Source organism: Chiloscyllium plagiosum, chromosome 6 (assembly GCF_004010195.1).
Source record: "Chiloscyllium plagiosum isolate BGI_BamShark_2017 chromosome 6, ASM401019v2, whole genome shotgun sequence".
Lineage (NCBI taxonomy): Eukaryota > Metazoa > Chordata > Chondrichthyes > Orectolobiformes > Hemiscylliidae > Chiloscyllium > Chiloscyllium plagiosum.
This window is the reverse complement of record NC_057715.1, coordinates 70,972,687-71,000,088: the sequence shown is the minus strand read 5'-3', so window position 1 is coordinate 71,000,088 and position 27,402 is coordinate 70,972,687. Positions and strand designations below refer to the sequence as shown.

Genomic DNA, 27,402 nt, shown 5'->3' with positions numbered 1-27,402 from the left:
GAGTCCATTAGGCACAATGCTTCTACCCTACTGAATTTCACCCTCACAATAAGACAAGTCCATATCACTGTCTATGAGGCTTAGCCTCTTCCTAAAGGAATCTTGTCACTCCATCTAGCTCTCAGTGGGAGGCCAAATTAGTTTAACAACTTAACAATAAGGGAAGCGAAGGCTTTTGCACTAGATTGGGTCTATGCAACTAATGGTTGAGGACACACCCAACCCTCATTGCTACCTGTAGCCATCCTTCAGCTACCTGTCACTAATCGATTTATAGCAGGGATCTATAAGGATGATACAATCAAACAACGTCATCAGCTCCAGGGGTACATAGACGTTTGGCTTGCATGTATTAATAAAATGTAATCAGGCTATTGCAGTCTCCCAAAAACTCTTGACTGCATCTCAAAGATCTACTGCGGCCTTCTTTGAACACCTGTACATCTTTCAAATATTTCCCAATTGGCATTCCTGCATGTACACTGTCAACTCACTCACCTTGAGATCCCTGGAAGGCATAGCCAATCATTCACCCTCAATCCAGTCCTCAATGGCTGGATCACCAGTGTTTCTGATCTTCCCCCAAATATGCCCAGCTTCCTAATCAGTGTCAAGTAGAAAATGGGATCTTGAGCACAGTACCGCTTCCTTCCTCTGTAAGGGAATGCATATGGGGAACCTCTGTTTGGGTTTGATTTCTTCCACCGATGACTGAGCCTCCAATGATGCTGCAGCATATTCAGCCTCCCTCAAGGGCATGGCCAGTTTCAACTTCTCTACCAGTCAAATCCATCGAACTCAGCACCGCCTTCCTAACCTGCAATCGTCTTCCTGACCTCTCCGCCCCCACCCCAGTCTGACCTATCACCCTCACCTTGACCTCTTTCCACTATCACATTTCCGACGCCCCTCCCCCAAGTCCCTCCTCCCTACCTTTTATCTTAGCCTGCTGGACAAACTTTCCTCATTCCTGAAGAAGGGCTTATGCCCGAAACATTGATTCTCCTGTTCCCTGGATGCTGCCTGACCTGCTGCGCTTTTCCAGCAACACATTTTCAGCTCAACTCCTCTACCATCCACTCCATCTCAACCAATTGTCTTTCAACAGCCCACAGTGCTACTATTAGGTGTAGATTAAAAAATTGTAATGGGATTAAGAATCTTTGAGCTTCTTCCACACGCTAAAGGTTTGTCAAACGTTAGGGACGCCAGAGTAGCAGGAAACCAGGCTGTTCTTTTTCCTACCCACATCATCACTGTTCTTGAAAGCTCATGCCAGCTAGTCCAGTATAAGCCAGGTGAAAGGAACACAAATACTGATGAAGAGTCATTGGACTCAAAATGCAAACTCTGTTTTCTTCCCACAGATGCTGCCAGACTTACTGAGCTTCACTAGCAATTTCTGCATTTGTTTCAGATCTTTTAGCATCTGCAGTTCTTAGTGTCAATTTTATGTCTTTCAACTTTATCTGCCATGACTGGGCTGTGGAGTTCTGTTGACCATGCAAGAAATGTAACCTCAAACCTGAAGACATTGCCATTGGATCATGATAAACATGAAGGAAAGTTAAGGTTAAACATGGAGACACAGTATTTACAAGCTTGTGGTTTACATTACATTGAGGAAATCCTTTATCTGTCTGATACTTCTCTCACTGACACCCTTTTCACCAGGGAGGATCCATTTGACTACTCCAGTTACTCTTCCTCACTGTTGCCTCCTTTTTCTGGAGACTCCATTACATTAAATATACTAATTTGACTGCAGAGACTTTGCTGGTCTCTGCTGGTAACCAAATATATGGTAAGACTTCATCTTTGTCTTCACCAATTATTTGAGTGTCAGGCTGTCCCTTTGGTACATTTCCTTTTCTTTGTTTCAGTGTTTACAAAGATCTCTGGCTGAATTTTGTTGGTTGCAGGGATTTGTTCACCTTTCACCCAATAATTTAGTATGAATTATTCATCAACACATTGTATCAAAGCAATGTTTTAAAGATGTGACAAGAAATCTGAAACTATCTTTATCCTTGTACTTCCATTACTACTTATTTGTATTTCACACACCATGATTTGTAGTAATGTGCTTCTTCAAAGCACTAATATGTTTTTAAGATATTCAATAGTTACTGTATTACAAGAACTGCTATAAGACTGAATTACTGATTCCTTACAGAGGTAATATCAGAGAGTATTACGATTTATATTTAGGCTTAATGTAGTCTGAAAAAAAAATTCCTCTTAATTTAAGTTGCTTGTACTGGAACAGATTTCACATATTATTTCATGAACTGATGTAGAATGAAATATGATGAAAAAAGCTGAGGTAATTAAATAGTTCAATAGAGGCCACTGCATAACTTTGAATTTTGCAAAGGAGGCCACATTATTTTGTCATTTCCATTCAAATTAAAAACCAGTCCAAATGCATTTCAAGCAAAGATATTTTGAGCTAGTCATTAGTCGAATGGCAACAACTTTAGATGAAAATTGTTCTTGACATCAAAGTCTAGCCATTAATTACTGGTAATGAAACCCAATTATACGGATTGAGTTACGAATGACAATTTCTGTAGACATTTACTGACACTTAAGTAAACTAATTAATCACTGGCTGCATCAAGCAAAAAGAACTCGGGTTGAACACACTGTTTTTATAATAGAATCTAGATATAACTGACATTATGCTCCAGTGGTTTTTCTATATATGCATTTTCAATTAAAAAGATTAAATTTGTTCCATCCATCACTAAAACTGAAAGCTTTTCAACTGCCAGCCTAAATTAATTGCAGAAGTTTAACGGCCCCTAGTATTTATGATTGCACAGGTGTTAATGACACCTATATCTCACAAAAATACTGAAAATTATTTTCCCAATTCACGACAAAGTAATAAATATTGTTTCTTCTTGTGGCATATAAACTTTGATTATATGAAACATGCATTCCACTCAGGGCAATAATGATAAGTTATCATTCCTGATAAAATTTATTCACTCAAGTTCATATAACTCAGGATTTCCGTAGTTGTTGAGCTAAATACTAACAAACATGTTTTCTGCACATCGGGCTCCAGGTATAAGTGCTTGTTCCAAGCTAGGAGAAAGATGGATTGGGGAGGAAGAATGTGAAATTATGTAAATGAATATAGGAACATGAGTGGATAATTCAGCTATCGCATTGCCTGATTAAAACCTAAAAGCCTTTTAACCACACTTTACACCACTGGTAATCAGAAAACCATCAATTTCTCCATAAGTGTACTGAACTTCCACAGCGCTTACAACAGAGAATTTCAAAGTTTCATAACCATCTGGGTAAAAAAAAACTCTTGGTTCTAAATGACATTTGTCTTATTTTTATATAGTACCTCTGGGTTCTAGACTCCCAACAAGGGGAAAAACCTTCCCTACATCTAGCTTATCCATCTCTTTAATTATTTTGCAGATGAGATGCACTGTTCAGTCTTAAACTCTACAGAATACATGCTTAGTTTGCTCAATCTCTTAGCATAGGATAGCCCCACCATCCTGGGAAGAAATCTGGTGAACCTTTGTTGCATTCCTTCTCTGCTAATAATATTGTTCTTGAAATAAGGAGACTAAATTTGTGTACAGTATTCCAGGTGTAGTCTAATCAAGCTTCTATTGATATTATCTAATCAACTTTTAAGTGATATTATTACACACTTCTGGAATGGGTTGGACTTAAACCAAAGTCACAATCAGGAGTAAAGATACTATCAAAAAATCCTTAACCAAGCTTCTATCAATTTTTTTTAAATCAACTTGTTCAGAAATGTTAACACACCCCTGGAGCAGGCTGGACTTGAACCAGGGCCTGCTGGACTAGATGTAGGGTTGCTAACAGACTGTCGCAAGAGCCACCAAATTTCTGTACAATTCAAGCAAGAGTTCACCACACCTGCACTTAAACCCTCTTGCAATAAATGCTAATATTCCATTAGCATTTCCAGTACCTTGTTTCATTTGCATGTTAGCCTTGCGTGATTTATTGACAAGGGCACTTGGATCTCTTTGTACATCTAAACTTTCCAACCTACCATTTAAGAAATACTCTACACATCTGTTTCTCTTACTAGTGTGGATAAAATCACATTTATCCACATTGACTTCCATCTGCCATGTTCTTGCCTAGTCACTAAGCCTGACCAAATCCTCCTGAAAATTCTTTACATCTTCATCACAATACACATTCCAGTTTAGTTTTCTATCATCTGAGAATTTGGAAATGTTACATTTGGTCGCCACATCCAAATCCTTGACATATATTGTGACCAGCTGGAGCTCAAGTACTAATCCTTGTGCTACCTCACCAGTTATTGTCCAAGACAAGAATGACTTATTAATTCTGACTCTCAGCTTTCTGCCTATGAGCCAATCCTTACTCTTTGCCAGTATATTACCTCATAGCACATATGGTTTAATTTTGCTAAGCAACTGCCTGTGGGAGACCTTATCAAATCCTTCTGAAAATCCAACTCTACTATATTTATCAACTCCCCTTTAATAATTATGTTTGTAACATCCTGAAATAACTCCAACAAATTTGTCAAAAACAATTTCTCAATCACAAATCCAAGCTGAGTGTGCCCAAACAGATCATCATTATTCAAGAATACATTTATCACACCCTTTACAATAGAATCCTATATTTTCCCCACTACTGATGTAAGGCTCACATGTCTATATTTCCCTGCTGCTCCCTTTTTAAATGGTAAGGTGAAACTCACTCTCTTCCAATCTGTAGAAAACATTCCAGAATCTATAGAACTTTAGAAGACAGTCACCAAAGCATCAACTATCTGGGATATAATATCAGATCTAGAAGACTTGCAACTTTCAGTCCAAATAATTTCTCCTGTGCAAATCTTCTCCCTAATACTAATTTCTTCAACTCCTCATTCTCCCTCATCAATTGGATATTTAATTCTGGGAGATTTCTTGTATCTTCCTCAGTGAAGACAAACACAGAGTAATCATTCTGCCATTTCTCTAATCACAATTATAATTTCTCCTGATTCTGATTGCAATGGACCGACATTTGTCTTAGCCAAGGGTTTCCTTTTTATATGCCTGTAGAAGCTTACATAGTTTGTCTAGAACTTTTTGCCAGATTGCATTCATATTCTATTCGCCCTTATCAGTGTTTTGGTCCTTCTTTGCTGCATTCTAAAAATTTTTAACTTACAACTATTTCTGGCAACATTATAAGCCTTATATTTTAATCTGATACAATTGTTAATTTACTTTGTCAGCCAAGGTTGACTTTATAAGATTTTACACTTCGAAGGAATGTATAGTTGCTGGAAGTCACATTATAGTTCCTAAAGCCGTTCATTGCATACGTACAGTCATATATTTAATATATTTTCCCAATCCACCTTTAGCTGATTTGTGCCTCATGCCTTCATGATTTCCCTGATTCAAATTTGATACCTTTGCTTCAGAATGAAATCATCAGACTTTCACAAACATGATATAAAATGTATCACACTGTGATCAATCAACCTTAATTGTTATTTTGCAACAAGATTAAGTTGCCACTTTTCTTTGCAAACTGTTAGATCTAACATAGCCTTTAATCTAGTCAGCTGCTAAAATAATGCTCTCGAAAACCATCTCTAATACACTCCAGAAACTCGACCTTCACAGATTTAGTGCTCAATTGGTTTATTCATAGAGTCATAGAGATGTACAGCATGGAAACAGACCCTTCGGTCCAACCCGTCCATGCCGACCAGATAGCCCAACCCAATCTAGTCCCACCTGCCAGCACCCGGCCCATATCCGTCCAAACCCTTCCTATTCATATACTCATCCAAATGCCTTTTAAATGTTTCAATTGTACCAATCTCCACCACTTCCTCTGGCAGCTCATTCCATACATGTACCACCCTCTGCATTAAACAATTGCCCTTTAGGTCCCTTTTATATCTTTCCCCGATGCCCTAAACCTATGCCCTCTAGTTCTGGACTCCCCGACCCCAGGGAAAAGACTTTGTCTATTTATCCTATCCATGCCCCTCGAATTAAACTCCACCTGCCACTTCTCGGCCCATTTGCCCATCTGACCAAGATCCTGTTGTAATCTAAGGTAACCTCCTTTGCTGTCCACTACACCAGCCATATGCATATTGAAGTCAACCATGATTGTGATGTTATCTATGCCATGTATTCTCTCATTTCCTGATTAATACAATGCCCAGCACTACTATTACTATTTGGTAGCATATAAGTAACTCCAACCAATGTTTGCTGCACCCTTGCTGTTTCTTGGCTCCCTAAGATAAAGTTAATGGGTCAGATTTTTTTTCAGTTCAACTTAATCAAATCATTGCATTTTTCTTTGTGGGTTTTGAGGCTCCAAGCTGTGCAATGAGTGTGGACCTTTAGGATGTGGTCTGATGTCTGTTTTTGGAAGGCTCAATGCAGGAATGAAACCTGAAGCAGCCAGAGTTTTTTTTAGGATGAATTCACAAAGAGAAAGGGCAGCACCAATATTCAATGGTGCTTTTCTTGAATTACTGCCAAGTATAGTCAGGAGCTAGAGCAAAAGCCTTTTCGCCATTCAGTGGGAAGAAAGAAACAAGCTGCTTTCACTAAGAAATTGTGATTAAGGTGGCTTGAGGAACTCTCCATCACTGGGAAGATTATTGCCCAAACCGTCACTGGGTACCTTTGCCCAGAATTGGAGAAAATCCTTCCTGAAAACCAGTGTGACTTCTGACTGAACTGTGGAATGATGGACATAACTTTCATTGCTCAACAACTCCAACAGAAATGCCAGGGACAACACCAACCACTCTACATGGTCTTCATCAAGCTGACCAAGGCTTTTGACTCAGTCAAGTAGGAAATACTATGAAGACCATGTCAAAGACTGGCTGTCCAGTGAAATTCATCAACGTCCTCCATCTACTCTTCAACAGGATGTTGGCAATGTCCCTCACTGATGGCAATGTGACAAAATCCTGTGAGGCAAAGACAGGGGTCAAGCAATAATATGTCATCACCCCCACCCTTTTCTCCTTCTTCATCACCACTATTCTTCATCTTGTTGAAAACAAGCTTCCCAGGGATGTGGGTATTGTGTTCATAATAAAAGGAAAACCTTTCAACCTCAACTGGTTTAATTACAAGAAGAAAATGATAACCAACTTCACCATGGAACTTCAAAATGTGGATGACAATTTCATTTCTGCTTTCTCAGAATAGAATCTTCAAGCCTCTCTTATTGCCTTCATGGAAGCATAATGAACCATGGTCACAGCCTCAACTTCAAGAAGAGTAAATCTTCAATTAACTTGTCCCAGGTCAAGTTCCAGACCATCTCTCCATTAAGATCAGCTGAAGAATCCTCCCAAACGTGGCACATTTCCCTTATTTGGGAAGCTACCTCCCATCTAAGGCTGACATTGAAGCGGAAATACAATATCACAACCAATCTGTGCGTAAGGATGAGAGTCTTCAACAATGATGATGTCCATGCTGATAGCAAGATCCTTATCTAAAAGACGGTCATCCTTTTGACTCTTCCATATGGCTCTGAAATTTGGTATACAATCCACCTGAAGACCCTTGAGAAGTATCATCAATGCTGTTTGAAATGGATTCCCAACTGCATCAGTTGGGAGCACTTGTGTACCAGCATCAATGTCCTTGATGCAGCTCACAGTATTGAGGTTAAGATCATCTAAAACCAACTCCATTGGACTGGCACATGCTTAAGATGCCTGAATTCCAATTACCAAAGCAAATCTTTTTCTCCCAGCTCAACGAAGCAGTCGATCAAGAGGAGGACAAAGCAAGCATTTCAAAGACTCCCTAAATGTTACCCTCAATAAATCCAACATAAATTTCGTGTATGGGAGATCCTCATTCAGAAGAAACTGACTTGGAGGAAGGTCCTGTATGAGGAACTCAAACCTTTGAGAATGCCATTTGGCAAGACGAAATACAAAAATGGGATCAGAGAAAGGAATGCCAATGATCTCAAGGCCAAGGACTATTTCCACCTTTTGGAAAAACCTGCTAAATGTGTGGTTGAAGATGCAGTTCTAGAATTAGGCTCATCAGCCACACAAGGTCTGACAAAATCCATGACCAGTGACATAGAATTTCCTAAGTAGACAATCATACTCATTAGAGAGTAATTGATAATGATGATTTAGTCTAATTTCAAAATGATGACAGATTTATTTGACAGCCAGTCGCCAAGAATAATTAAAACAATATTATAAGGTGCAATAAACATGACTCATTTTGTAAAATCTTATGTAGCAAACTGTAAATTAAAAAATGGTGACAGCAAAGCCTTGAAAGGTTTGTGTCAACAAGTGAATCGTTAGGAATCCACTTGTGTCCAACTTCTAAATAAGGCTCATGCCTTGAGGTGAGGTAAACTGGTAAAACTTTATCACTTTCCACAATTCCCACAGTTAAAAAAGACCAGAAAAGCTATTGTCGCAATTTCATTATTTGTCCCCCGTAATGCCTTAGGTATCCTAACTTTATGATCTCCGAATACAGTTTGAAACTAGTGACCCAACAAAGGATAAATAAAATTCACCCAATTGACATAGGTAGGCATGTAATCAGAAAAAATTGTGACTTTCTCAGCAGGAGGAAAATAAGGCACTGCTTATTTGACTGGCTTACAATGTATGACAACAAATAGGACATGGATAATTAGCTGAAGAAACACTGCTGGGCAGCTATTAATTTTAAATATATTATAATCACTATTGATTAATAGAGATACTTGAATGAATAATGTTAGTTACACCAGAGGTTCCAATTAAAGGAAAATCATCAACTGTGATTATTTTCCTTCTCAATAAACAAACTATTTTTGACTGCAACTCCAGATTATATTCTCCTTTGGATCTCAAGGGCATTAACATTTTCAAGCTCAGAAGAGGACATTTATTAAATGTAACATTTTATATTTGACAGCGTTACATAATAGCTTGCAGCCGACTAATACTATTCATTAAAATTCTACCCAAAGGAAATGTTTTGCATATTTAACTAAAATTTGACTTGTAGTTCCTCTTAATACTAGGTTGTATTTAATTAAATCTGTCATCATTTTGAAATTGGAATAAATACTGTGTATTTGAAACCCTTGACTATGTAATAAAGCTAAAAAATGTAAAAGAACAGCATAGCTAACTAGGGACCTTATAGCACTACAAATATTTAACAAGCTAATCGACTAATGTTTACTATTCTCCAGGAACAAATCCTTTGAATTTATCTCCTGACTTCAAAACCTCTTTATCAATTTTCTCTCATCAGAGTGAACATATTAAGATCTGTGATCTACTTGTTCCGCTTTTGTGTGGCATGGTTAATGCAGTTCTAAATTAATTACTTAAGTTAGTAGCTGTTCAAGCAAACTTTTTCTTGAAAACCTTCACAAAACAAGCAACGGCAATAAGCACTACTTATGCAGAAACAAATTTCTCAGTCATCAAATTAGAAAAGGCATCAGAAAGGAGAGAAACAAAAGCAAAACAAAAGCTCCGGATGTTGGAACTGATTTTCAAAAATGAAGAGAAGTCTGGACTGAGTAACTAGGAAGAAATATTCCTAGATGGACAGATTGAAAACCAAAGGTCTTGATTTAAATTGACTGGCATAAAAAGTGATGACGACATGAGGAAAAATTCACTTATAAACCAAACTGGTGGGATATGGAATGTACTGCTTAAAAATGTGTTGCTGGAAAAGCACAGCAGATCAGGCAGCATCAGAGGAACAGGATAATCGATGTTTCGGGCATAAGCCCTTCTTCAGGAATGAGGAGAATCGACGTTTCGGGCATAAGCCCTTCTTACATTTGTTCCTTTGATGCTGCCTGACCTGCTGCACTTTTCCAGCAACACATTTTTAAGCTCTGATCGCCAGCATCTGCAGTCCTCACGTTCTCCCTATGGAATGTACTGCCCAAGAGTGTGAAGTAGGTAGATGAAGTCATGCATGTCAAAAGCAAATAGGATAGTTATTTGAAGAGAAAAGAAATACAGGACTAAGAGGTAAAAGCATGTAAGTGGCATTAAATGATTTGCTCTGGGAGAAAGCTAGCAAAGACACATCAGTCTGAAAGGACACTTTTGTTGATTCTAAAAGAAGAAAATGTTGGAACCACTCAGCAAATCAGTCAGCATCTACACAGAAGACAAACAGAGCTTCAGGTATGAATTGTAGAAAAATAGATATTTTTCTCCCTGACTTTACTCTTAAAATGGGACAAAGACAAAATGGATACTGCAAATACAGTATGATGGATAATATACAATGGTAAGACAGTTAGCTTTAAAGTCTTATATGCTGTCAAAGAAGTGTCCTTAATGGTTCCTGTCAACAGAAGTCACACTTTTGATCAGGCAAGACATGAAGATAGAAAAGAAGCAGAAATAGCAATGATAAATATCCATGTGGTCTGAATCTTATCTGAACAGATATTAGATTATCCAAGTGTCAGGAATTGCATAAACACAAAAAGCGTATTTTAGTAAATGGTACAAAAGATAAAAACAAGATCTTATATGAGAAACAAAATGGCAAGAGAGGGAGATTTAGAGTAAGATAACTGTCACTTTGAGAGAAAAGGAGATCATTCCTGATGCAGTCATTATTCCTGCTTGGAAGTAACAGCTACCTGATTAGGTATAGCTTGTAATAGGAATGATTTGCTAGGTTCTGGTCAATGGTCTATTAACATTGTGGCTGTTTCAATTATGTACCAGTGGTAATAAGTTCTCATGGTCTTTCGACTAATGCAGTAACATGGAGAACTAATATTATGCAAGTCAGTGAATTTCTAGAATCTACCAAACCCTTAACTTGATTCAGTTTATAGGATAGATTGTAGTAAAAGAGGCCATGGCTGCAGAATTTTCACTTGAGATATAATCTTACTATGCTATGTGGCAAATCATGGATTCTTCAGTTTTGTCTGGTGAACACGTGCAGAACGTCTGTCCAGCTGCAGCTACTGGTGGACTGCAATTTGGAGCTAGAATTGCAGATGAATTCACTGTGGAGCATCCTCAATGCTAAGCATTTCATGGATTGCATGTTCAGTGAGGTGACCATGTGACAGGTGTAGATAAAATAGGCAGAAAAGGCATAGGTGACCATCAGGCAGAGTAGAGGGAGGCAGGTAATGCAGGAACCTCCTGGGCTCATCCCCTTTCTTATAGATATACCACTTTAGATGCTGTTGGGGGGATGATTGCATTTGGAATATTGTGAGCAGTTTTGGGCCTCATATTTAAGGAAAGATATGCTGGCCTTGGAGGGGATCTAAAGAATGTTCCCAAGAATGATCCCAGGAAACAACCACCTGATGAAGAAGCAGCACTCTGAAAGCTAGTGCTTCCAAATAAACCCGTTGGACTATAACGTGGTGTTGTGTGATTTTTAACTTTGTCACATGAGGAGCTGTTAAGGACTGGGTCTGTACTCAATGGAGTTTAGAAGGACGAGGGTGGGGGGAGGATCTCATTGAAATTTACAGAATACTGAGAGGCCTAAATAGGGTAGGCATAGAGAAGATGTTTCCACAAGTTGGAGAGACTAGGACTTGAGGGGATAGCCTCAGATTAAAGGGGTAATCCTTTAGAAGAAAGATTAGGAAGAATTTCTTCAGCCAGAGGTAGGTGAGTCTGTGGAAGCCAAGACACTGAGGGTCATTAAGACAGAGGTAGTTTCTTGATTGGAAAGGGGATCAAAAGTTATGTGGAGAAGGCAAGAGAATGGAGTTGAAAAACAAGGCGATAATCAAATGGCAGTGAAGACTTAATGAACCGAATGGTCCAATTCTGCTCCGATATCTTATAGTCTTATGGGACTGTGCAGAGGAAAGTAGTGGCAGCCAATTTATGGCATTATGGATGGGACTGCTGCACAATAGGGGAGGAAAATGAACACCAGGAGTACAGAGGTAGGGGACTGAGAGGTGTTCCTACAGCCAGAAAAGAGACTCCAACATGGTATTTTGCCTCTCTGGTGCCAGGATCAGGGATGTCTCAGAACCAATACATGGTATTTTGAAGGGGGGAGGGCAAACAGACAGAGATTGTGACATACGATGGTACCAATAACATGAGAAGGAAAAGGGTGAAGTGCTGAAAGCAGAATTTAGAAAGCTAGAAAATACATTAAAGAACAGGATCCAAAAAGTAGGAATCTCTGGATTCCTTCCAGTGCCATGTGCACATGAGTATAGGAATAGGAGGTAAGTCTAGATGAATGCATGGTTGAAGAGATATTGCATGACAGAGGGCTTTAGATTCCTGGGATAGTGGAGCCATTCTTTGGAGGGGTGGGACCTGTGCAAGGCGGACAGATAATATCTGAAGTGAATGGGACCAGCATCCTTCCTGGGAGGGTTTAAACTAACATTGCAGAAAGTGGGATCCATAGACAATGTTCAGCGGGGGAGTTGCATGGTCAAAATTAGAAGAGACAGCAAGTGAGTCAGGATGGCACAGACATTATGGGTCACTTAAGGCCTCAGCAAGGGTTTTGATAAAGGTAAAAACCCTCAGGATCCAGGGGAATTTTGCAAATTGAACCCACAATTGGTTGAGTCGCAGGAAACAGAAGGTGATGGTTTAGGGGCATTTTTCTGACTAGAAGCGTGTGTTAAATGGAGTCCCACAGGGCCAATCAACAGACTAGATCTAAGCTCTGCAGTCCAGTCACATCCAATCGTGAATGGTGGTGCATAATTAAACAACTCACTGGAGGAGGAAACTCCACAAATAATTCAACTCTGAATGGTATGGGAGCTCAGCACATCAGTGCAAAAGACAAGGCTGAAACATTTGCATCCATCTTCAGCTAGAAGTGCTGAGTAGATGATCAAACTCAGTCTCCTGCAGAGGTGCCCAGCATCCCAGTCTTCAGCCAATCTGATTCACTTCACATGATATCAAGAAAAGATTGATGGTCCAGGATATTGCAAAGGTATGGAGCTGACAATATTCTGGCAATACTACTGATGAGTTGAGAGTGTGTTGCTGGAAAAGCACAGCAGGTCAGCCAGCATCCAAGGGGCAGGAAAATTGACATTTTGGGCTGGAGGCCTTCATCAGGAACTTCATCAGGAACATACTACTGATGACTTGACTCATATTGTGGACCCAGACTTGTTCTTGGCCAAACAGTACTGCTACATCACAGCAAAGTGGAAAATTGCCTTGGTATGTCCAGTCTACAAAAAAGCAGGAGAAATGTAACCCGGTCAATTACTGCCCTAAACATCAACTCTTGCTAATCAGTAAACTGATGGAATCGATAGTGCTATCAAGCAACACTTGCTCAGCAAAATCCTGATTACTGATGCTCAATGTGAGTTCTGCCAGGACCACACAGTTCATGACCACATAACAGCCTTGGTCCAAATATAGAGAAAAGAATTGAAACCTCAGAGGGGAGGGGAGAGTGATAGCCTTTGATATCAAGAAAGCACCTGGCACACTGTGGCATCCAGGAGATCTAGCAAAACTGTAATGGGATTTAGGGGTAAATTATTCACAGTATGGAGTCATACTAGCTCACAGAAAGATGGCTGTGGTTGTTGAAGGTCAGTCATCTCCAGGACAACTCTAGCAGTTCCTTAGGTAGTGTCCTAGGTCCAACTTCAACTGTTTCATCAATAACCTCTCCTACAACAAAGTCAAAAGTAGGATGGTCACCTATGGTCGCACATGTTCAGCATCATTCATGATTCCTCAGATACTGAAACAGTCGATATGCAAATGCAGAAAGACCCAGACAATATCCAAATTTAGGCTGACACAATTGCCAGGTAATGACCATCTCCAACAACAGAATATCTAATCATTGCATCTCGATGTTAGATGGAATTTCCATCAATGAATTTTACATTATCAAGATTCTGGAGTTTACAATTCACCAGAAACTATCCTAAATCAGTCGTACAAACTTTGGCTAGAAGAAGGTTAAAAGCTGGGAATTCTGTGGTGGGGGAAGTTGCTGCTGTCTCCCCAAAGCCTATACACCAACTACAAGACACAATGTCAGGCTTGTAATGGAATACTCTCCACTGCCTGCATTTCCAACAACTCTTAACACTATCCAGGACAAAAGAGCTCTTTCAGGTGGAACACCATCTAAAACCTTCAGCATTCACTCCCTTGACCCTGGCAGCAATGTGTATCATCCACTGGCTCCTTTGTCAATGCCTTCCAAACCCTGTGACAGCAACCATTTAGAAGGACATGGACAGCACATACATGGGAACATCACCACCTGCAAGATCCTCTCCAAGACACTCACCACCCTAACTTGGAATTATATCTTTGATCTTCATTGTTGTTGGAGCAATAACCTGGAACTCCCTTCAGAAAAGCATTGTGGGTGCTGTTAGGAATGACAGTAATTCAAGAAGGGAACTTACCATCACCTTCTCCAGGACAATTAGACATGAGCGTTAAGTGTTGGCTTGGAAAACAATGCCCATCCCATAATCGAACATAGAAAAATTCACATCTCTTAGGCAGAATCAGAACTGGGAAATAAGTAGTCAATGTATGGTTGCTTATGTTAAATGAATACATAACGAATTCAAAATATATTTTTCAAAACATCAATCCATACCTCTTGGTTCATTAATGCAGTCGCCAACTTCTGGACAGAAGGTGTCAGTAAAGATGTTCCTCTTATCACTTTGCTCATTGCTGCAAGAGACTGATGGATGCTTTGCACTAGGCGGATGGCATTGTATTGTTCCAAGGCGATGAATGACTGGATAGGAGAGCCCTGCTTCTCATTTAGAGGGGAAAGTTTTTGGTGAATCAGTTGAGAGCCCTGGAAAGAAAATCAAGAATGTCATGAAGGAAAGATATAAATATACAACATTTCTTTCATAGAGTCATATGGCATGGAAACAGAACCTTCCAACCAGTCCATGCTGACCATGTTCCCAAACTAGACTAGTCCCACCTGCATGTGGTTGGCCCATGGCTCTCCAAATCTTTCCTATTCATGTATTTATCCAAATGTCTTTTAAATGTTAACTGTACATGCATCAACCACTTCCTTTTGCAGTTCATTCCACACACTAACCACACCCTGTTTCAAAAAAAGTCCTTCAAGTACTAATTAAATCTTTCTCCTCTCACCTTAAAATTTTTTTGAACTCTCCCACCTCAGGGAAAAGACCTTTGCTATTCACCTTATCTATGCCCCTTGTGATTTTATAATTCTCTATAAGGTCACCCCTACGGTCCAGCATATCCAGCTTATTTTTATAACTCAAACCCTCTATTCCTCACAACATCTGGTAAATCTTTTCTGAACCCTCTCCAGTTTAATAATATCCTTCCCATAACATGATTTGAAGGTGCCGGTGTTGGACTGGGGTGTACAAAGTTAGAAATCACACACCATCAGGTTATATTCCAACAGGCTTATTTGGAAGTGCACCAGACTGCTCACAGTACTCCAGAAAAGGCCTCACCAATGTCTTGTACAACCTGAACATCTCATTCCAACTTCTATACTCAAAGGTCTCAGCAATGAAGGCAAGCACGTTAAACATCTTCTTAACCAATCTTTCTACCTGTGAGGCAAATATTTAAAATACCAAAGTCAATGGAGAGCGATATTAGGCAAAGTGTAAAATCAATGTTTCACCATGTGCTTTCCACCTGGCAGGACATGATAAAATTAACTTCTCAAAGTCTGAAACATCTCAATTGTCCCAATCCCACTTTCAGTCAGGAAAGATATTATTTTATTGGAGGCAATTCAGAGAAGGTTCACTGGGATAGTGGGATTGCCTTATGAGCAGGCTTAACAGGTTGGGACTCTACTCAATGCAATACAAAAAATGAGACCTAATCTCTTTGAACATTGACGATTCTTAAGAGACTTAACAGGATAAATGCTGAGAGGATGTTACTCCTCATGGGAGAACCTAGGATCAAAATGCATTACCTCAGAATAAAGGGATACCAATTGAAGACTGAGATGGGGAGGAATTTCTTTTCACAGAGGGTTGAGTGTCTTTGGAACTCCATGCCACAGAGGGCTGTGAGGGCAGAGTCTTTATGTAGATTTAATGTTTAGATTGATATCTTCTTGATGAGTAGGGGAATCGAGAGTAATGGGGAAAATGTAGCAAAGTGGACGAGGAATGTCAGGCAGCATCCGAGGAGCAGTAAAATTGACGTTTTGGGCAAAAGCCCTTCATTAGGAATAAAGGCAGAGAGCCTGAAGTGTGGAGAGATAAGCTAGAGGAGGGTAGGGGTGAGGAGAAAGTAGCATAGACCTGGGAATTGTAGTGGGAGAGGGACTCCCTGAGATTCTTGTAGAGAGAGGGGGAAAACCTTTTCAAGGCAGGCATCCTTGTAAGAGGATTCGCAGTAGGGTTAAAATCAACTAGGTAAAAACAATGTGCCTTTATTCCTGATGAAGGGCTTTTGCCCGAAACGTCGATTTTGCTTCAAGCTCTCTGCTTTATCCCTGATGAAGGGCTTTTGCCCGAAACGTCGATTTTACTGCTCCTCGGATGCTGCCTGAACTGCTGTGCTCTTCCAGCACCACTAATCCAGAATCTGGTTTCCAGCATCTGCAGTCATTGTTTTTACCATGAGGAATGTCAGATCAGCCATAATCCTACTGAATTGCAGGGCAGGCTGTCAGGGATAAATGGCCTACTTATGTTTCTATTCCCTAGGTTATTTTGGTTACATTTTCATTTCCTTCACCAGATGTAGCTCTGTAATTTTTTTCAAATTCCTTTTGAAAATTAATAAAGAATCTGCGACCATCATAGTTTCAGGCCGTGAATTCCAGATTACGACCAAGTAAAAATAATCCTAATGTTGGTTCTGGCTTTTTTGATTATCATCTTAAATTTTCTGCTACGTTACTAACACTTCTGCACTGGACCCAGTTTCTCCTTATTTATTGCTATTCTATCAAAACCTGTCATAGTTTTGAACATTATATCAAGTTTCCTTTTAACTTGTTTTGCATAAAAGAACAATTCAAGCTTTTCAACATAACTGAAAGCTTTTGTTTCTGACTCAGCATTCTAGTAAACCTCTTCTGCTCTTTTTCTAAAACTTTGACAACATTCCTATAAAATGGTGCACCGACTTGAACACAATAATCCAGGTCAGATCAGTGTAGGTATAAACCCAGCAATTACAGAGCAGTCAGCGAGGTGGTGAGAAAGCTTTGACAAGCAGTAAGCTGGGACAAAATTAACAGTCATATGGACAAATGTAGATTAATTAAAGAAAGCCAGCATGGATTTATTAAAAGGAAGTTGTGTTTAACAAAATTAATTTTTCAGTAAAGTATCAGAGAGGGTTGGTATGGCATACATGAACAAAAGGTATTTCATGAGATTATAAGAAATAGGAGCAGAACTAGACTAATTGGCCCTGTGAGCATGTTCTGTCATTCAGTAAGAGCATAGCAGATCTGATTGTGACATTAACTCCACTTTTCTGCTTGCCTTTGATAACCTTTGACTCTCTTATTGTTTAAAAATCTGTTTAATTTATCCTTTAATGTATTCCATAAAACATAGGGGTAGAAGGAGGCCTTTGATTCATTGAGTCCGTTCTGCCAATCAATGATTTCATGGCTGATCTGATTATACTCAATTCCATTTTCATCACAAAATCCTTGATTCCTCTACTGATTAGAAATCTGTCTATCTCAGCCCTGAATGTAATTAATAATCCAGCCTTCTGTGGTAAAGAATTCCACAAATTAACCACCACCCGACAGAAAAATTCCTCCTCATCTCTGTCTTAAGAGGGTAACCCCTCAATCTGATTTTATGCCTTCTGATCCTAGACTCTCCAACTAGGGGAAACACCATCTTCATACCTATCTGAACAAGCCCCCTAAGAATGTTATATGTTATAAGGTCACCTCTCAATTTTCTCAGCTCCAACTGAGCAGCAGCCAACTTACTCAACTTCTCTTCATAAAGAAGATCCCTTGATACCCAGAATCAACCAGTGAAACTTTCTCTAGACTGCTTCCAATACCAGTTTATCTTTCATTAGACAAGAGAACCAAAACTGTTCATACTATTCCAGGTATAGTCTGACCAGTGCCTTGTATAGTTTCAGCAAGACCTTTTTTTTTAATAGCTGAAAATGTGTTGCCGGAAAAGCGCAGCAGGTCAGGCAGCATCCAAGGAACAGGAGAATCGACGTTTCAGGCATAAGCCCTTCTTCCTGAAGAAGGGCTTATGCCCGAAACGTCGATTCTCCTGTTCCTTGGATGCTGCCTGACCTGCTGCGCTTTTCCGGCAACACATTTTCAGCTCTGACCTCCAGCATCTGCAGTCCTCACTTTCCTTTTTTTAATATTCCATTCTCATTGAAATAAAAGCCAATATTCTGTTTGCCTTTCTTATTTGCCTTTATACAACTGAGCAAGTTTAGTGAGATTTGACCACCCACTGTGTTCTAAGGTCTGAGGAATTGCTGAGAAATCTGTGGAATATTTGTTGATCACTGTGGGTGTTCAATTGCGTACTTACCTCAACTTTAGTTCTGGTTCCTAAAAATCTGAATGTAGAACACTCAACTCTCTATATGCCATTGGTAGCAAAGTGTGTCACAACCTCTGGTCATTTCCAAGCCCTTGCAGAATAGTTTGCACCCTCTACATGATATACTTTACCCAGGGAAGTAATACCCAGCACCTCAAATGTGGTGATCTACTTTACTATTGGTATGACATCGTAGTGTAAGTGGAAATAGGAAGATAAAGAGGATCAATGCTTTGGTGTATGAGGGAAGCTTCACATCTTGAGACACTGGAACCAGTTCTGGACAGAGAACACCTATTCAATGAGGTTGAGTTACACCTCCAGAGTTGTGACCAATGTGTTCTCAACAAAGTTCAGTGGTAGTTGGAGAGAGTTCAAATTAACTTGGCAGGGAGTAGCTACTTGTGCATAAAAATAGAAAAGAGGACTATGGTGCATAAAGTAATCAGAGTATTGGATAGTGTGGTACGTCAGATGAATAGTTATAGGTTAATCATTAAACAATCAATAGGAATAGGATTGGACTAGGTCAGATTGGGATATTTGGTTGGCATGGACGAGTTGGACCGAAGGGTCTGTTTCCATGCTTCATCAGTATTGCCACATCACATGGCTCTGGGACCTGATAAAAGAGGTTCTGGTGAATCCAACTCGACTATGCATCTATACATATGGTACATTGTTACTAATTTTATGTCAGTTTGAACTAGCGTGGTGTCCAGTCCTCATCAATCTAACGCTCTCAGAGTCAGTATATTTATTTATCTATATTTGTACAGATAGTATTCAAGATAGAATTGATGTCGTATTAGAGAGGGGCAGATTAAGAAGAATAAAATACAAAAACAGATTATAATGCATCTACATAAATGTAAAAGTGGGTAAGTAAGATTGGTGAGCTATAAGGACAAATAGGAAACATTATGTGAGCAGTATTCATCAATACACAGTTTAGAAAAGCAAAACAAAAGGTGAGATAGTGATAACAACCAAACATTGCTGTGTTGGAAAGAAAGAATATCCTCGAAGACAAAGTTCATTTGGTCAGATTTAAGAAGCAAAATGGAAGTGATCACATTACTCGAGGGTAAGCTACTGGCTTCCAAGTAAGTGAGAGAGAAATAGCAGAACATGTGCAGGGAAATCACAGAAAAATGAAAAATCTACACAGCTATAATACTGAAGAACATTCATTCACTCAAATATCAATTGGGAATAATCTGAGAATAAAGGGTAAGAAGGGAGAAGAATATTTGGAGTGTATTCGGGAGAACTCCCTTAATTGCTACCTTCTTAATTCAACCAAAAAGGAAGCATTGCTTGATCTTATGCTGGGAAACGAGGGCGGTTGGGGTCAGATTGGTGGCGTTGATCAAACATCAGTGGGCTGACACTTGTATAAGAGAGATAATTCTGTAAGAAGATGTACATGGATAAAAGCAAGGAACAATCTAAAGACAAAATTCTAAATTTGAAAAGGTCTAAATTCAGTGGGATGACAGAGAATTTAGCCAGGGTAGTGGAACCAAAGACTGATATGAATATCTCAACAAGGGTGAAGGGAACTAAAGCAAAGTCCTGAGAAGGATGAGGGGGTTACAGAATATGACAAACCAAAAAAGTGTGCAAAATATATGTGATGCATGTCATGAATTCTTCAAGCAACAACCTGGTCAAATAAAACAAGTTGAGAGGAATGTGAAGTAGAAAATAAGAGTAGAACAAAGACAACAGCCAGAACAGAATGGTTGGTAACATCTTCCTCAGGCATGGATGTGGCTGACAGGTAAGATATGCAGTAAAGTCTTTTGGGACAAAGAAGGTGATTTGTCCTGAAATGTGTAAGGCAAGGCTAGAATACTCAATTCTACTTTGTATGTGTGTTCACAAAAGAACAGAATGCTGCCAAAACATTAGTAGAAGTGCAGATGGAAATAAAGGCATTAGATGGGGTGTAAAGTGATAGAGATGATATACTTGAAAGGTTGCCAATGCTAAAATTAGAAACGTTGCCTGGTTCTGCTAAGTGTATCCCCAGGTTGCTCAAGAAAGTTCGAGTATAAGGGCTTGCCATAGTCTTTCAATTTCCAAGACACCAGGGAGGTGCCAGGAGAGTTGAGAGTAGCAAAAGTGACACCCTCATTAAAGAAAGTTTGTAATGGACATTCCAAGTAACAATGAGCCAGTCAGTAGAAAATCTGTGATGGATAAAGTTTTACAAACAATAATCAGGGAAACAAATCACAGGTGCTTGGAGAGACAAAGCATAATCTTTGTGCTTATGAAAGGCAGCCATGTGGTGGAGGTGCTGGTGTTGGACCGGAGTGGACAAAATCAAAAATCACATGACACTGGGTTATAATCTAACAGGTTTATTTTGGAGTCCCTGCTCCTTTCTCAGGCAGCTACTAAGACACAGAATTTATAGTAAAAGATCAAAGGGTCATGCAACTTATGCAAATGTATTGAACAAACCTAGATGGCTACTAAATCTTTAAGCAGAATGGAGGATCAGGTGTTAATCGATGAATATGTAAATCCCTGCCCCCCAAAAGCTTCAGGTTTTATCAGAATAAAGGTGACACCTTAGGTCAGACAATGCATTTTAGGTGTGAGGCCATGTTTCAAGTCTGTTTTGTATCTCATCCTGGAGCCAGACTGGTTTTATTTCCAAAGTAGAAATTTATAAAATGCCACCTTGACTGACTGTCTACAGATTTGAATGAAATAGAATGTATCTGCAAGTGCAAATTCACCCCATAGAGCCATAGATTTATATGTGTGTGGGAGAGAGAGTGCCTTGATCTGTGTGTGTGTGTGTGTGTGAGAGAGAAAGAGGGAGAGAATGTGGGTGTGCATGTGCTCTTGAGAGAGAGAGGGAATGCGTGTGTGCGCTTGAGAGGGAGTATGTGTGAGTATGAGGGAGTAAATGTGTGTCAGAGCATGCGAGTGTGCACGCTTGTGTGAGTGTGAGGGAGTATATGCCTGTGAGTGTGAGTGCGAGTGTGTGTATGAGAGAGGGTCTGTGTGTGTGTTTGTGTAAGACAGTGTGAGGGTATGAGAGTGTAAGGGAGTGTATGAATGTGAGAGAGTGTGTGTGTATAAGAAAGTGTTTGTGTGAGAGAGTTTGTGTGTATGTGTCCGTGTATGTGTGAGACCGTACAGTGTGGTGGCGTCACCTGCAGTGTGACATGAACCAAGATCTTCGCTGAAGTCATTCTCATGGGTACTGAACATGGCTATCTGCCTGTGTTCGGTAACTTCGGATAAATATCCTCCAAGGCGAACTTCAGGACATGCAACAAAGCAGAGTTGCCGAACAGAGGCTGATGTTGGGTATCCAAGAAGATGGCCTCAACCAGGATCTTGGGTTCACATTACATTACAGGTGACCCCACCACACCATACACTCTCACACACACACTCACTCACACAAACATACTCACACAGACCCTCTCTCAGATACACACACTCTCTCTCTCACACACTCATTTACTCTCTCACACAAACACATACATACACTCACACAGACCCTCTCTTATACACGCATGCTTGAACTCACACTCTCACAGGCATATACTCTCTCATACCCCCCACACTTTTGCATACACTCACACGCATTCTCTCATACACATACAATCTCTCTCAAGCACACACACTATCTCCCACAAGAGCACACACACACACACTCTCTCATTCTCCCTCTCATACACATACATATAAATCTATGGGGTGAAACTGCATTTGCAGTTTTGAATTTGCAGGTACATTCTATTTTGTTCAAATCTGTAGTACTACATTGACAGTCAGTCAATGTAGTATTTTATAAATTCCTACCTTGGAAATAAAACCAGTCTGGCTCCAAGATGAGATACAAACAGACTTGAAACATGGCCTCACACCTAAAATGCATTGTCTGATCTAAGGTGTCATCCTTATTCTGATAAAGCCTGAAGTTATGTTGGGGCAGGGATTTACATAGTAATCAATCGAAACTTGCACCTCCATTCTGATTAAAGAATTAATAGCCATCTAGGTTTGTCCAATACATTTGCATGAGTTGTATGACCCTTTAATCTTTTATTTTAAATTCTGTGTCCAGTATTCTCTCTCACTAGTTGCCTGAGGAAGGAGCAGGGGACTCTGAAAGCTTGCGGTTTGAAATAAATCTGTTTGACTATAAACTGGAGTTGTGTGATTTTTGGCTTTATAAAAGGCAGAATACACTTGACTAATTGAGTTTTTTGATAAAGTAACAGAGAAGGTTGAGAACGCTCAATGTTGTCTTTCATGATTTTAAGAATGCATTTGACAAATCATCTCATTAAACTAATTAATAAAATTGAAACACACTGGATGTTTCAGTGTGGAACAAAAAAATTGATTTAAGGATTTTTAAAAAAGAGTCATGGTGAAAGGTTGACTTTCCAACTGGAGGATGGTAGACAGCAGTGATCTCGAGTTCAGTCCTAGCACCACTTTTATTAAACTATTAGGATATCAGAATACAGAATCAAATTTTAAATTTCACTATGATACCAAAGTTAGAGGAGTGGCTGACAATGAGGATTATACAAATAAACTGCAAGACATAAATAGGATCACAAAATGGCCATACAAATGGCAGATGAAATTTAACACTTGGACAAGTATGTGGTGAAGCATTTTGATAGAAAGTGTAGTGAAAAAACAATGGAGACAAACTAGCACAGTTCTAAAAAGGGAACAAAGGCAAAAGTACATGGACATGCATGTGCATAGATTATTCTACATAATATACAAGTATTCCATGTTCCCTATTTAACTGGTTTTGTGTATGAATATATGTACTTTCCTTACAATGTTGCCATCGGTTATTTTTCTAGCTATCATGTCTTGCTGCACTACTTTAAACACTAAGAAGGAAAGGAGTGTAATAATTTTGCTTGCATTATGTTCATATTATTAGATTTTGGTTGTAAATAAACACCACTGAGCATTAGAATAGTAAACAGCACATAGTAAATGTTAAATTCATAATGCAAGAGTTTACTTCCTGAGATGCCTGAGAGGCTAATGTCTCTTTGCTTGTCTTCTCTATTTCTTTGGAGTTCTGAGGAAATTCCAGACAATGATTTTCATCTGAACAGTAACTTACCTGATTAAGTTTCTTCCAGAGGTTGAGAATAGGAGACAATTCATTGGACCAAATATCTCTGTCAAACTTGCTGCCAGCTGTCATTGACCTGCTCAGAATCCGGAGCTGGGAAATTACCTGTAAGGGAGAATTGAGAGATCAAATGTGATCAATTGTGAGTAACTAGATTCACTGACATTGCATCACATTAATATTCTTTGTTTTTATTCATTCATATGGAATGAGCATCATTGGTATCATTTGCATTTATCATGAAGCTTTAATTGCCTTTGAAAAAGGTTCTAATGAGTCATTTTCTTGAACTGCTACAGCCTACATGATCTACCTACACCCACAGTAGCCCTGAAGGAAGTTCTAGGATTTAGATCCAGTGACACCTCACCCGACGAAGCAGCAGCGCTCTGAATGTTTTTGATTTCAAATAAACCCTGTTGGACTATAACCAGGTTTGTGTGACTTCTAACTTTGTCCACCCCGGTCAAACACCAGCACCTCCACATCATGGCTACCATTTGTCAAAGAGAAAAAGAGAGTGTAATATTTTGACTCTGGTATGAACTGAATTTGAAACACGAACTCTGTGTGTCTCACCACAGATGCTGCTAGACCTACTGAGTTTCTGCAGCATTCTTTATGATCATCTCCTGACCACCTTGTTCCCCTTATCCTTCAATGTCACTGAGGTCCTGTGTTTGAAAGCTGTTTTAAATGAATCCTTAGAAAGTTGCTGCAGTGCACCTTGTATATGATACACATTGCTGCCACTGTGGGCCTGGGTTATGGAGCGAGTAAGTATTTAAGGTGAATCACATCAATATATATTTTCAGATGCAAATTTGTGCAGCTGATCAATCAAACAGAACTTAAGACTTCAATTCAAAAGTACAATTTAGAATTGTGCAATGTTATGCTAATTTATTTTATTATTATTTCCATAGGACGCACTATTCTAGGCAAAATTAATTTTGGTCTACATTGACTTCTTGAAATTTTGGGCTCTTACTAAGGATTCCTATCCATTTCACTCAAAATAAACTATTGTTTTGTTCATTTATCTGATCATGATCAGATAATACATTGTATTTTAGAACACTATTAAATATACTTGAGGGGACAGTATTTGAATTTAAATCGATAGTACCTAATTCAATAGTCTTACAATCACAATTATTTGTTGCTTTTGCATCACTGTCCAAATAAGACACTTAAAATCCATACTGAGATTATGTTCATAGTCTACAGGCCTTTTCTCAAAAGGCACTTCTTCAAGAAAATAGCATCCTCACAGTTGGCTTTGACCAAGAGAAAATTAGTTTTTCTAGGCCTTCTTGGACCAATAATAAATCACTTAGTGGATTTAGCACCTGGAGAAAACAATGACCCAAATCTAAGAAATTCTAGACTTGGATCATCCTGCAATTTTTTCAGTGAAACTTAGTTTGAACAATCCTTATTGACATTCATGGGTTATCTTCAAAAGAAAATCTGAATTTATGTTACTTTAGCCATCCATCCATTAATCAAGTAATTGTTTGAATTGCCAAGTGGCTGTCAAAGTGGTTTTTTTCTGTTGCAAAGTCTGTTGCTTATGATGTGAAAATTCAGGCATGTTATACTTCTCCTAGTATAACAACATGAAGTCAACCAGTGGCCCACACCGAGTCATAGTACACTGCTTCAGCCATGTCAAAGTGCTATGGTTTGCAGCCAGATCCTAAAGGCCCCAGCTGCTTGAAGATACTGACTACGATTACCTAAAAGGTCACATTGGAAGCCTTCCATCTCCAAAACAATAACCACTAATTCAAACAAGCACTAAACTTGTAAATGAACAATCAAAATTGAAGAATTAAATAATCCAGCAGTCACAGCCATAAAAGAAGTATGCCTTGATCTTATTGGATCTGCAATACTGCTATTAATCTATACAAAAAAAGATCTTGTGTAGACTGCAAAGTTAGGGATTCATGGATTGCAGCAGTTCAAGAAGGCAGCTCACCACCACCTTCTCAAGGGCAACTTAGGGATAGGCAATAAATGTTAGCCCAACCAGTATCACCCACATTCCATAAGCGAATAAAGAAGAAAAAACATCCACGTGAAATCCTTTAATGTATATATTTTTAATAATTCTTGCTAAATATTTGACACACATTGAAAGACTGCTATATAATTCCTCTCTGTCCTGGATTTGGCATTGGTGTTAATATTTAGAGCTACATGAGTGCAAGACACATAAGGTTTGAATGAAGGAACATAAAGAATAGATATTGCTGCAGACCAAAACTGTAAATTATCATATTAAAAGAACACTATTTTGTATACAACAGAAAAACTGTAATCAAAACTGAATAAACACTTACTAATGATTAAGGTACAAACATTTTTGATAATGTACTAGTATCTGTGGGTAAAAGTAATCTTTATATATTGTGATGGGACTGAAAATGCAATTCTGGATTTCAAAATAATCAAAATATACTTTCACAGTAAAGGAGAAAAGCACACACACGTGAATTAATCTGTCACCAACGTAAAAATATAACAGCACATCAACTACATTCTACTTATTATTGAAATAAATAAATTGATATTTCCCAATATATCCAAATAATTTTGAAAATACTGTTGACTACATGGTTCTAACATGAGCTGCACTATTCAACTCGAGGTAACAGCTGTCACAAAAGATTTTTTAAAAACTACTTTGATTCGTTAGATTGGATTCCTAACTAGTTACATTGAACTTGTTTCTTTTCAGCCACAAGCTGTAGAAAGTTTTGCAGGAAACAACAAATATTCTTTTGGTAAAATGACCAGGGTAAAAACAAGATATACCTATATACAATAATCTATTAAATATCCCAGCGGTCACAACCATAACAGAAGCATTTTTTAACCTTCTTTGACTTACAACACTGCTACTAATGTATACAAGAATGTCTTGGATGGATTAAGAAATTAAAGGAAATTAGTAAAATTTTGACAATATTAATTGCATTGCAGTTTGACAAATCTGACTACTTCCACACTGGAAATGAAAAGATAGATGCAAAGATAATTGACCTGGAATATTAATACTGTCTCTCTTATAGTCATCATTGGTCAGATGATTATTTCCACAATTTTCTGTTTTAATTTCATATGAAAAGATATCTACTTAACCTCAATCTCAGTAATACTCTCACCAACTGTAGCACCATGAATTTTCCATTTCCCACAATGCTCATTCTGAATGAGAAAATTTAGTACCACTTAAAGTTGAAATAACAATAATTTTGTGTTCTGCATAACATTTGCTGGCAACAAGGTAGAGATGCCTTAAGTAGTTGGCTTAAAGTTTGAATGAAGATAGAATGCATTTGTAAAATTCCTTTCAGTCCTCAGGATTTCATGAAGTAGTTCCCTGCCGCTTTGGAACTGTATGACTGCTGTTGTGTGAGAAAACACACAGTGAAATTGTTTATAGCAAATTCTTACAAATAGCAGTGAGATAAAAGATGATATAATCTGTTCTGACAATGTTGGTTGCATGATAAATATCAGCCAATAAATCAGGAGAGTGCTCTTGTTCTTCTTCAAATGTCATATGGTATTTTGTACACGCAAGCGAAGATTCAGTTTAACATTTCATTTACAAGATGGCACCCAGAAAGTGCAGCATTCCCCCAGTACTT

General features: G+C 38.8%; 1 protein-coding gene across 4 annotated transcripts in view; it reads right to left on the bottom strand.

Annotated features, from left to right (window-relative positions):
* LOC122550689 (cytoplasmic dynein 2 heavy chain 1) overlaps positions 1-27,402 on the bottom strand; it is a 555,979-nt gene that overhangs the window by 55,278 nt on the left and 473,299 nt on the right. For all 4 annotated transcript variants that reach the window (XM_043691805.1, XM_043691808.1, XM_043691807.1 and 1 more), the window contains 2 exons: positions 23,726-23,842; positions 14,661-14,870 (listed from right to left, as the gene is read on the bottom strand). In XM_043691805.1, the coding sequence (XP_043547740.1) occupies positions 14,661-14,870; positions 23,726-23,842 (327 nt within the window). The remainder of the gene's footprint in view (positions 1-14,660; positions 14,871-23,725; positions 23,843-27,402) is intronic.